We start from the raw sequence: 13,353 nt of genomic DNA on the forward strand, positions 1-13,353 counted from the left end.
AGCCACCAGCGCCTGGCCTGCACCTACCAGTTTCTAAAACTGTTCAATGACAGGCAAGGCCAGAGGAGGTGGGCCCCGTTCAGTAAGCTGTTTGTGCATCTAATTCTACCCACCTAGATATTTATGCAACAGAAGAAAAGTAAACCTTGAAAATGAACCCAAAGATATGTCTATTTCCTTACAATTCCCTGCAGCCAACCTCTGGGGTTAAATGTTATGATGAGCAGAGCAAAAACTTCTTTACATGTTTTGCATACTGTGTATGTGCATGTGTGCTGAATCAGGCACGCACCTGGTTCATGTGTGTGCACGTGTGAGTATGTGTATTTACCTGTGTGTGAGTGTGTGTATGGTTCACATATTCTGTTAACGTCTGGGTATTGTCATACCTGCCACTGGTTTCCTGCCTGACCAGGCACATAGGGTGCTGGAAGGCTCCGAAGGCTGTTCTTCACAGGGGATCCCCCAAGGGGACTTCCCACATCCCCAGAAGAGGAATCAGCAGACAAGGCCATGGAGTACTGCGGGTAGTTGTACAGATTGTTGTAATATGGGAACAGAGACGGCTGGTAAAAGCTGCTGTAGTAAGTGGAGTCGGACACCAGGTCAGGTGCGTTCTCCACGTGCCCTCTGCTGGTGACAGCAGGAATATCCTGGATGACCATGCGTCCCTCTAAAAGGGAAAAAAAAAAAAAAGACAACACAGTTTTAACATACAGGTCCACAAAACTTGCCCTCTAAACCTTGGCAAGAGAATCATTTTGCTCCTCAATATGTGCACATCAATACATCTGGACATGCCAGGGGCAAAGCCATCTCCTGCTTCTGCAGCCAAAATGGGAGAGGGTGCTAAGGTCACTCCGGAGGCACAGCTGAAAGACCTTGCTGAGTATTTTTACTCAGAAGACCAAATCATTTTAGCAGTAGTTTTAATTTCAGTCCGACAGTGTAATTTCGACCCAGAAATGTCCATCCTAATGTTAAGAAACTAGAGATCAAATCTAGTTGAACTGTCTATGCATTCTTACCACAAAATTGTAATTCACTTTAAATAAAGTAGATAAATATCCAGGTACCCTAACTCTGTCATCTGCATAGATCCATTGGACAGTCAAAGCCAGAGGCTGAGAACTTAAGCACACATTGTTTCCTTCATTTCCTTCCATAGCTGACACTGTATCCTTCACAAGTCTGGACCATGGTATGGACCAGGGGTAGACAAACTTGTTCAACAAAAAGTCAGTTAGTAACTATTTGAGGTTTTGTGGACTAGTCTATGTTGCAGAGTAGTTATGTTGCAATAAAACTTTTTTCATATAAATGGGAAGAGAACTGATTTGACCCAAAGATTGTAGCTTGCCAACCCCTGGCATAAGCCTTAAGATTGAAAGAATGCCTCAGTCGTCCATCCAATGGACGTTTAGTGAACAATGCTCTAAGGGGTGAGCCAGGTACAGGAAATGGCTGCCATGTGTCCCCTGTCCTGCCCGCAGGGAAGTCTACCATCTAGGATGAAAGATGGCTTGTGATTACAAAACAGACCACTTCCCATTATCACAGGAATGCCTATAAACTGTTATGGACGTTCAGAGGAAGAAATGATGACTTGCAGACTAGGAAGCAATTAGAGACCTTCACAGAAAACTGTAACTGAGCTGTACCTTAAAAGAGAAGCAAAAGGACTGGTGGTGTAGCTCAGTGGTAGAGTACTGACTGGGATGCATGAGGCCCTGAATTTGATTTTCAGCACTGAACAGGTGGAAGAGGAGGAGGAGGAGTGGGAAAAAGAGAAAAAGAGAGGGCAGAGGAGAAAAAGACAGTGAGGACAGAGTGGGATTGTGGGGTGATGGGTGGGGCATCTTCCCATTGGGAAGAACTGAGTGAAAACAGGGACACAGGTCTGTCCTGAAAGGTGGTCTGGAGCCAGGTGAGGGAAGTCTTTGTGGAGCTGTTTTCAGGCTCTCTGGGCTGTGGCAGGAACCACAAAAGCTGAAGATCCCTGAGCAAGGGGGTTACATGGAGAGCTATGTGAGAGGTTTGTCTAAGTGACACTCTTAACATAAGGGCAGGAGGAGGGACTGGAAGCAGGGAGACATGCTGGGGAGCCCCAGGGTGGTTCATGCAGAGACCATAGAAGACTGCAAATATAAGGGGGCCAGTACCAGGGATGGGAGGCTTGTAGCCCAACAAACCAGAAGAATGAAGATGCAGTGGGGAAGCAAAGAGCCTAGATGTGGCGAAAAGAAGGAGGAGGATCTTCTGCTTAACCTAGACACAAGAGAGCCCAGGTGGGGGACCAAGGGAGACGGAGTGAGCCGGAGGAGGGAGCTTCTGAGACTGGAAGCTGAGATCCAGGTGTCACCAAGGGGCAACGGCTGCATTCAGGGGACAGAAGGAGGGAGCAGAGGCAGACGCAGACATCAACATCAGAGGCCAAAGGTAACACAGATCTATCTCAGACCACAAAGGGGACAGGCTATAGTATCAACTGCTGCTCGGGTAACAAGCAAACTCAGTTCTGGAAAAGAATGAGAGACGACCAGGTCCTTAGGACCTCGTGTTTCGGCATGGTGGAAGGAGCAGAATGCAGGGAGAGAGTTTGGGGCAACCAAGCAAGGAATAGACGAGTGCTGTGGACCCCCTGATCCTGACCTCCAGACCCTCGTGTCCCCTATACTAAGCACACCAGACCCAGAAGAGCTCCTGACCTTGACCTCCAGGCTCTTGTGACCCCTGTGCTAAACACACCATATCCAGAGCATTGAGTATTTGCTGAAGGGATCAATGGATAATGGTTTTTCAAATAGTGTGGCATCTGAAATAAATGAGGTGAAAGAGAAACCCCAGGGAGTCATAAGATCTTGTTTCATTTTCAAAACAGAAGGTTTAAGCATCCCTAAAGCAGGGAGAGAAGGCCCATGGAGAGAAATTCCCAGAACAATGTGTGGCCTAAAGAAGGAGCTCAGAAAGCATCCCCTGGCTGAATGAGTGGAAGGAGAAAGACATATGCAAGGACAGGCGTAGTCAACTCTCCAGCTCTGGAAGGTGAGTGAAATGTACAAGAAAACATTTGGAAGGCCTTATTTCAAAGTCAGCACTGGATTCTCTTTTGTGTGAAACAATGGGGGGTCCACTTACCTTAGGATCCTGTAATCATATTGCCTGTTTTATTCTATTTCTTTCCTTTCTTCTCCTGAACTTCCCCACTGGACCTTTTTCTTACTTAGAACACCAATTTGTTGGCATAATTGGTGGTTTTCCATATCTGATTCCTTCGTTTGTAATGTGGGATCTTTATTGCTTATCTGATTACAGAAACAATACAAACTTCTCAAAAATGACAGATTTTACAGATATCTAAATCAGAGAAGGAATGAATAACATAGTTCTACCACTCAGTCATAAGTATTGGTGGTTTGTTCCTGTACCCTAGACACGTAAAAGGCAAGTTAGATGCGTATTCCTGTTGGTGCAGTGGAGGGCTGGAGGTGTGGCTCCAGCCACAGAGCACCTGCCTGTCAAGCATGAAGCCTTGAGTTCAAACTCCAGTACCACCAAAAGAAAAAAAAAAGAACTTTCCATACAGTGGAAAAACTGGAGACTTCACAGGGCCTGCCCTGCTCTTCAGAAGCAATGTTCACATTAAAGAAAACAAAACACAGCAGCAGGCAAAGAGTTAAGGAGAAACCTACGGACTCCAGCCTTGTAAGACTAGGGCACAACACAGCTCTGTAGCACAACCTTGGTCAGAATCTCCCTTCGGGCCTCAGTTTATCAAGAAACAAAATGATGGCAGTAATAACTCTCAAGATAACAAGAAAACAGCTTCCATAACCTGCACAGTAAACCTCAAATAAAATGCCAGGACAGGTCAAAGCAATAATCTGCTTTGTCAGAGCTGCCAGTAATTAGTCAACACCATCACTTTCACACTTACCTCTATTTTACTTCCTCTTTCCACTTCCATTGAGCTTTAATCACAAACTGAGCAATATTGGAAAAGTTCAGTTTTTACACCAGTGTTTAAATAATAAAAGCATTTGAGCTTTGCGAAAGTACTGCCTACAAACTTATACTCATAAAATGATTAAGCACTCTTAAAAGTGAGATTTTTTTTAAAAGCGCTGTTTATAAGCCACCAACTTTTTATTTTAAATTTTTTTGGCATTGTTATAGATAGAACACAGGACCTTAGCCAATGCTAAACAGACACTCTACCACTGGGCCACACCCCCAGTCCGGCTCTGTATTTCGAAGTTCCAAATTAAAACTCTTGGTCTATGCTAAACACAACTGTGTGACTGCCAGCTTTTATGAGTACACTATAAGCACATGAAAACTTCCCAAGGCAGAACTCAGTATCCAAGGAACACGTGTCTGATGCTATGGTTTAGCAGTGTGGTCCCTGAATCAGTGGCACCCACATCGCCTGGGAACTTGTAGAAATGCAAATTCTTGAATCCCACATAGACCTACCAAGCCAGACCCTTTAAGGGCAGGCCCAGAGATCTGAGCCCTGATAAACTCTAAGGAAATGCTGACCTGCTCCAAAAGTTCAGATCCACTGATCGCTAAAGACTCACAGCAACCAACCCACAACTTATCCCTACAAAGATGACACACCAGGATGCCCTGACTGCATTACTGTGACCATCCTGACTGCTGATCAAATAAGAGCCTACAAATGAATCCCACTGTATAAGTAGGGTTTCTATCTAAGTCAGTACAGAGCTCAGCTCATAAACTCTACACGCTGTGTGTTTTGCCAAATGGTTCCAAACTTCCTGGCATACATCCAGACTTTCTTCTTTTATTCTAACCACAAAAACTTAATTCATTATTCAAGCACTTATTCCATTTGACAAATAATAAGCACTTACTATTTGCCAGGCACTTAATTAGGGGCAACCCTACAAAGTCAAGCTATATTAACCCTCGAGGGCTTTGGGATAATCCAGAGGAGTGGGTCATAAAGAAATCACTTATTCTTGACCTTAAATTTTATCTTAGCAGTGATACTTAATCCATGCCTGGGTCTTTGTACTTTCTAGGCAGATGCTCTCCCACCTACCCACTCCACTAGCCCCTTAATTTTCAATCTGTTTTAGAAAATTAGGCAGAGGCTGAAAAATCTCCAAAGAAATAATCTAAGTGCCATGATGACAGGATAGAAAGACATTGCCAAGTGACTTCATAGTGGGGTGTCAGCAAGACCTCTGTGAGTGGTGAGCTGGGATGGAAGTGATTTAGAGACACCAGGGAAATAGTCAAAAGAAGAGGAAAATATCAACACGGCCCCGAAGGAAGAAAAGGGGCTCCAGGGAGAATGGCTAGCTGAGCCTGGCTGGAGCATAATGTTCGTATCAAGAGAAAATAGATAACAAGAAAGGAATGTTACACTGGCTCCATGTAGAAGGCCTGAGGCTGATGTTCTATGAAGTCCCTTCAAATAAGCAAGCTACACTGTTAATACCAGCCATCCAGGGACCAGGAAAGCCATCGATTTCCCTTAAGACCTTTATTCAATGCTGAGTGGTCATACAATACTCGCTCCAGCCTAAGAAGGACACACAGCTAGCTCCTAGCCCAGATTGACTGGATAAGAACATAAGCAATCTATGTTCCCTATCAGCCTCTGCTACAGAACAGATCAGGGCACAAGTCCCCAACACTGGGATGTCATCCAAGTTAGTGAGGCAGATAAATATCCCAATTTATTCATGATAAACCTGAAAGTAAGATTTCCAACTCCTAAGAACTGCAAAACATATTAACCAACCCAACAACAGTCGTGTGTGTGTGTGCACACGCACACATGTAAGAGAACGTGGTGACTTTCTTAACCAGTGAGATTTCATAGCATTAACAACCTATGTATCCTCTGCCAAGATGCAAAGGAAAACATGAAGTTAGGGTTTTTTGGTTTCTTTTAATTTCTTGAGATTAGAGTTCACTGTGTAGCCTTTGGCCTCAAACTTGTAATGCCTCCTGCCTCTGCCTCCCACATGCTGGGATTACAAGCATCCACTGCCACAGCCAGCAAGTTTTAAGTGTATAGTCCTAATTTGTCAGATAAGGAAGAAAGATCAGCAGGACTAGATTCAATAGCTAAGAGCAGCAGGACCTAGAAAAAAACATGTCTGGAGAAATTACCAACAACATTTGCTCCACAGGCCCTCACAGAGCCCACTGTCTGCCTTAGGCCCCGCTGCAGCCTGCCGTTTCTAATGCTAGCAGCTGTGACTTTGCACACACATCTCTGAACACCCAGTTCTTCAACAGGGCTTCACAACCTTTCTGCTACTTTTTTTTTCTTCACTCTAACATATGCAGCATGAAATATGATTCATTCCTTCCTGAGAAATCAATACCCACACATGATAAACACCCTTATTGATCTTGGAGTGTTATATGCTGGTCTCCAGGCCATGGCATATTAATAGTAGTTAACCAGTAATTCATCTGAAGGCCAGTGAAGGCTTTCCCCTCTCTTCTTCAGTGTCATGATTCCCACAGTTGTTGCACTTTGAGTTCGTTATAGTCAGTTAGAATTAAATACCCTTCAGTGACAAAAGCAAACCCTAGTTTCCTCAATGAAGAAAAAAAAAGATCACAAATGAACCCAAAATTTAGCATTACAATCTGTAAGATGTGATTTACAACACTCCCTATAAACTATTATTGTGTATCTTATATTTTGTCTTTGTAACCTTCTACCTTGCATGGCACCTGTCTGCCCTACTCAGCTTCTGAGTTTTAGGAGCTGCCAGTCAAGCCAAATTGTTCACCAGTAAATCTGAGACCTCAAAATTATCTGTCAACTAATAGGTACGCAGCCCTGCAGAGGTACAGAAAATGTCCAAGTTGCTTTCCCCATTTTTCTTTTTAGAAAAATTAATGTCTTTTAAGAAGACTATGTCACCTGAGGAAGTTGTGTCATAGAATCTGGAGAATGACACTGGCATGAATGCTTCTCACCTCTCAGTTGTCTACTGTAATATTCTCTGCAGGCCAACCCTGCATCCAGACTAATCAGTGTGGAATGTCTTACACTTAGGAACTGAGCTGTAATGCCTCAGGACTCTCTTCCCCTACAAGGCAGAGGACCTGCAGGGATACATGACAGTCGTGACAGGAGCTGACTCAGGGCTCTCGAAGCACGCAATTTGGAGAAGAAAAGGTGAGCATTGTGGCGAAGGGAATGGATTGGTTTTCTGAGATAACCCAGAGCTGGCTGGAGAGACCTGAGTGAGGTGTGGTACTTCCTTTTCTCTACCATTCCCTCATTACAGTGATAATAAATAAAGATGACCATGATCTTCCACCTGCGCTTGTTGGAAAAACAATTCATGTCTAAGGCCACAACCTTTACTGAGCATTGACTGCATAAAAGATGGCTTCTTGGGAACCCTAAGAAACAAAGGATGTAGCTCCTGATCTCAAAGAACTTACCAGTAATGGGAAGATTCCAAAATACAGACACATGGACACACACACTCACACAAGACTGTCCAAAGCTATGAGAAAATACAAAAACATGTGTGGAGGGAAGAGAGAAGTTCACACCGATGTTCAAAGTATCAGTTCTGCTGATGTTGGCTTTGGAACTTGCACCTGCTAGGTAGGCTGTCTACCACTCGAGCCCTACTAATGTCACTTGTGTAGCACAAGGTATGGGTATAGTAGAGTCTACTTCTCCTTTTTTCCCAAGGAGAGGTGTTTTGGTCTTGGTTTTTTAGTGTAATTTGGTCCTGGAGGAATCTGTCAGTTCTCTTTTCTTCTTGGGGGTGAAGGTTTTCATGACAGTGAACTTGATGTTGTCTTTTACAGACAGGGGCAGGCCTGGTTCACACGGGCACCACCGTGGGATGGATGGGAGGCTATGTGGATGGGATCTACATGAGACAGAAAGGAGGAGGTTGGGAGACTGCTGAGCAACATCACATCAAACATATCAGACACATAAGGGAAGGTGGAAAAAATTCCAAGAAGAAAAACAGGCATAGGCTTCAAGATGAGCCCTGGGAGTAACAGCTGTGTTCTCTGTGAGCAGCAAGTTGGGAAAAACTGGTGAAAAGGAACGCAAAGAACAAGCAAAGGCAGAGCCCTACTTCAAAGCTCTCTTGTGCTGAGGAACCAAGCAAAGAAGAACTTAGGGGGTGAAACAAGGTTTCACAGAATTTAAGAAAGAGAAGGTTCTGGATGTGCAAAGAATGACAAAGGAGTTCCAAGTTAAGGAAAAAGAAAAGAGCTTAAGAAAAACTGGGGCCATAAGAAGTGTAATAGAAGTGTGCCTCGCAGTGATTCACTCCTGTAATCTAAGCACTAGGGAGGCTGAGGAAGGGAGATTTTGAGTTCAAGGCCAGCCTGGGCTACATAGAGAGACCCTGTCTCAAAAACAAAGTGTGGGATAACAGCCTGCAGATCAGAGCAGGTGGGGCACAGGACCCATGACACGGTAAGATTGGGTGTGCTGTGAGCACAGTCATACAGCATTCAGGATCTCCCTCCCTCAAGGCAAACTTAACTTAGCCTAACAAGATTGGTACCTCAGACACACACTTGGTGGCATGCTAATTCTGAGGCCACTCCAGGTACCTGGATCTTTGCCTCTCCCTTCCCTGACTCCTGCTCTCTGAATCGACTCCTGTCTTCCACTCCTCTGCCTCTGCCTTAGAACTACCTGGGGTCACCAGGTAAACTGTTAATCCAACAGTGAGAGGCAAGTTGGAGAAAATTCCATTTCTCTGACCCTCCTAGAAAATGACTCACTGCCACAGAGGAGATTTTCTTTCTTTCAGACAAGTCAGAATGTCTTATCAATTAAAAGTTGACAGTTTGGGACCCTGTCAACACCCAGGAGATTGGCAGGCAGACAAGGCCACAAACAGGCCAGTGGCAAGGCTTGAGTTTAGAAGTAGATGACAAGAAGACAGTGAAGACCCCGCCAGTTCCTCTCTATCGAGATCCTGTGTACAACCCCTTCTCCCGTTTCTTATACTGAGGAAATTTTAAATCAAGATCACTGCTGACTGTGCACGCACATTTAGGTCTCCACAGAAAACGTCTCCTTTGAACTTAAAATGTGTCAGGGTCTTTTATCTAGGTTATGAAGGGCACTGGACAGAGGCCTCAGGGGAACACATTGCTCAGGGCCAGTCCCACATAGATTTAGGGTTTAGATCTCCTTTCCACAATTCTCTTTTTAAAAATAAGGTTTTAGGTGTCTGCCTTTGTTCCTGCAGGTCCCAGAGGGGGATCTGGAGTGAGAAGTCGGGCCCTCCTTAAAAGTGAAGAGAGAAAACACTGAGTTATAGGTCTAGAGGTGTGGCTCAAGTAGTAGCACACCTGTCTAGCAAGCGTGAAGCTCTCAATTCAAACCCAGTACTGCCAAAACACAAACAAAACCCTGAGTCATACTTCATATGGCTTCACATGGCTTTTACTCAACTCAAGATTTTACCCAGTTCAATTTAATACTGCCAGTTTTCAATCAGGTCTTTGTCCTGCCAAACGTTTCAAGTTGTCATATCAAGAATGTATCCAGTTCCTGAAAAGAACTGGAAGGTTCCCCAAAGAATGCTCCAGAACCTACCTCTAACTTAGCTGCTCTCAATCTAGGCCATACAGGAGAATTGGGATGGGGTGAAGCTCGCTGTGACCAGACCATGCCCCAGACCCTGACATGAGATGCTCAGGATGGCACCCAGGCAACAAAGCCAATCCACACCCTAGGTGAGTACAGGAGCCACAGGTGGAGACCTGTGTTAATCCCAGTACAGGCCAGGGTCTAATGTCAAGGTCACACTCTTACATCCACCCCAGCAGTTGTCTAAATGTGGCTGGAGGCTCCTGCCCACAACTGCCTTCCAAGGACCCACGTTATTTGCCGTTGTCAAATAGGACACATGGGAGTTGGGCAGTAAATGTTAGCTATTTATACTGATGGTACAGAGGGAAGGTCAGGAAAACTACTGATGCCTTAGTACCACCCAAGGTATCCCATCCTACAGTACAAATGGTTACTGTATTCCTTATGGCTATGAAGTAAAACAATAAATTTTTTTAATTTTATGTCAAGTTTGCTGGAGATGCCCTCAAAGCAGGAAATCTCGTAACTTCATTAGCTCTCCACCTTCAAGTACACACATGGTTGTTTGGGTTTTTTTTTTTTTTTTTTGGTTATTTAGTTTTCTTTTTTTCTTGGGGTGCAAGGGATTGAACCCAAGTTTTAAGTATGCTAGGCAAGACTCCACTGCTGAGCTACATCCCCAACAAGATGGGAGATGTCTTTTATTTTTATTTTTTGGAGAGCAGTACTGGGGTTTGAACTCGGGGCCTCATGCTTGCTAAGCAGGCACTTTATCATTTGAGCCATTCCACCAACCCTCTTTTGTGTTAGGTATTTTTGAGATAGGGTCGCAAACTATTTGCCAGAGCTGGCCTCGAACCACAATCTTCCTGATCTCTGCCTCCCTAGAGCTAGGATTATAGGTGTGAGTCACTGGTGTCTAGCAAACACATCTTCTTAACTCTGTGTGACTCATCTGGAAGGACTCACAGCATTTCTACTTCCCTCAACCACAGGGTAAGGCTGTCTCAAAAAAGGCCTACATGCAACTGAAAAGCTAAATTCACAACTCACTGCCTTGTTTTTCAAAAGGAACACCACAACCTTGAAAGACTGGTTGTCAGTCTCAGGTGACTGCAGAGATTTCCTTGAAAATGAGCAAAGTGAGCCTGTCACTTTTAAGAAAACAGCTCACAGTATTTATTATCAAAATTTGAGTTTTCAAGTAAAAGTTAAAATTATGAGAAATATTGTCCACAACTGTGTGGACAGTCTCCCAACTTAAAGACTTCTCTGACTAGATCAATAGTGACATTAATGGATGGGATTTCCTGATGTTTGGTAATGAAATGTGTCATTGTTGGACAATCTGCCTAATTCAATGAAATAATATATTCCAATGCAATGATGTTACAAAGTCACATACAGATTAAAGATCCATTCAAAGTGCAAGACACACCAATAGATTTTGATTAAACAGTTACAAAAAGTTCATTAACGTGGTCTCAGCCTCTATGATACAAGTAATCATTAGGAAATTATCAAAGTCAGACATAGTGGTACATGCCTATAATCACAGCACTTGGGAGACTGAGACAGAAAGATTGAGAGTTCAAGGCCAGTCTGGACTATACATAATGAGAACCTGTCTCAGAAAATGAAAAACAAAACAAGAACAACAACAAAAAAAATGACCATTTGTCAAGTTTTGGTCTAAAATCAAAGGATAGTCACATCATTTGAAAAGGCTATTAAAATACTTTTCTCCCATTTCCAAAGATTTATCTTTGTGAAGCTGATGTTTTGTCATGTCTTTACAAATCCCAACAGCAGCCTGAAGTAGCAGCTGTGCAAACCCGGCTGCATCCTACTAACCCAACATAGAGAAGATATGCAAAAATGTCACACAGCACTGCTCTTAACACCATTTTTTTTGTTTTGGAAAGACGGAGTTATTTTTCATTAAGCTATTTTACTTATGCTAACCTAACGTGTTATTATTATTAATTTTAAGAAAATATTTTTTAATTTCCCAATTTGAGTTTCTAGTATGGTATCAACAGACAGGACCCATATAAACGAAAGCTCTTGAGGTGCTCAGTAATTCCCAAGACTGTAACTGGTCCTGCAACTGAAGTTTGCGAACTTCTGTCTTACAGGCTCTTCTCTTTCCAGGACGACTGATTTCAGGGCAGGTGGAGCCCCGTGTCTCATTCTGAGCTGGCTCTCTGAGCAATAAAGTCCTCACCAAGCATGTCTGACTTCATCTCTTAAGCTGAATCATTACAGTGACTACAGTCACGGCAGGTAGCAAAGCCTCAGGGTAGAGTATCAGCTCCTAGGTCAAACTGCTTAATCAGACCTGGAATCTACTATCCTGGGACCACAGGGCAGATCACTTGACTTCTGCCTGTCCCAGCACCTATTCGTAACATGGGGATAACTTTATCTGAAGAATATGAGAGAGAACACATGTCAAGCAAGTATTTAGGCTCTGACCCTTGGGAAGTGCTCTGTAAATGGGAGCCATTACTGTCATCCAGACCTCGGCACAGTGATAACACTGTCTGCCATCAGGCAAGAGAGTCACCAAACAACCCTGAGGCAAGTCACCCTGCTCCAAGTGCTCATTGGTAGGGGACTGCAGAAGGGCTGAGCTGCACCTGGCAGGGCTTCCCAGATGCAAGTGGACTTGGAAAGGAGCAGAATCCTCCACTGCCGGTTTTCTCGGAGGTCAGACAGTAGCCTTGAATGCAGTCGGTGTGGTGTCACTCCCTAAGCCACAATCAGGAGACGCGGGAACGGTATGTTTCTCCCACAAGGCAATCACGACAGGGCTATTTTAAACGTCAAACCCAAACCTGGTGCCAGGAAAGCAACAACCGCTTACTGTGCGCTCCTAGAAGCCAGGAACCGCCTGCACTCAGTGAGGCAAATCCATCCAGGTGGAGAGCGCCCACCATTCTCCCTCTTTCCAAAACCCTGTCCCTCCCTGTTCCATCCCCTCCCTTCTCCAGTTCTGCTTTTGAGAAGTGTGGCCACCTCAGGGCTTCCCCTAAGTCAGAGATTTTATTTATTTGGTCTGGGGATGGGGGACAGTATGCTGCAGTCCCAGGGCTGAACTTTTAGCTTGCTATAAAGTTAATGTGCTATTCAATGTTCACTCCAGCCAAGCCTGTGGGGAGGTGCATTTTCTGCCACCCCCAGAAGGCCATTATCTGTAATTGCCCATTACCATGCATAATTATTTCTCCTAGCTTGGTCTGTGACCTCCAGGCTTACAGTTATAGCTAACTGCTCCATCTTGCCAAATTTGTGAAAGAAGCATTTCTGACCTTTAGGACTGTAACAGCGTACTCCAAAGTCTACATTAGATTACAGGTGCATGTTCCAGGCACACTAACTGCAACCTGGAATACCTCAGACCTCGCTCAGATGTATTTTTCCACCTCCATGGTTTTACCTCCTCTCAAATAGAGGGAAAATAAAGTATGATCAACTCTCCATTATGTGGGAGCTGGTAACCCCAACAGGGAGTTATCTGGAGCCCTTGATACGCCCTTTTCTTTGAATTTGCTGTTTAGTTGTAAGGCAATTTTTAAAGATAGCCACTGAGGAAAGGTAGAGATAGGGAAGGGAAGGGAAGATAGAAACTTTAAATATTAAACTCAATACAGACGCTCCCTGTTTTTGGTTTTGTTTTATTGAGAGGGAAGAGGAATTATGAAGTTACTGATTAAAATGAGATTTGGGGATTTTGTGTGAATTTAAAATATTTGAGA

At 44.0% G+C, this 13,353-nt stretch overlaps 1 protein-coding gene across 1 annotated transcript in view; it reads right to left on the reverse strand.

Moving 5' to 3' along the window:
• Dmrt1 (doublesex and mab-3 related transcription factor 1) overlaps window positions 1–13,353 on the reverse strand; it is a 98,787-nt gene that overhangs the window by 59,083 nt on the left and 26,351 nt on the right. Inside the window, exon 3 of the mRNA XM_074052644.1 lies at window positions 390–673. Coding sequence (XP_073908745.1) covers window positions 390–673 — 284 coding nt within the window. The remainder of the gene's footprint in view (window positions 1–389; window positions 674–13,353) is intronic.

This window comes from Castor canadensis, chromosome 13 (genome assembly GCF_047511655.1).
Source record: "Castor canadensis chromosome 13, mCasCan1.hap1v2, whole genome shotgun sequence".
Lineage (NCBI taxonomy): Eukaryota > Metazoa > Chordata > Mammalia > Rodentia > Castoridae > Castor > Castor canadensis.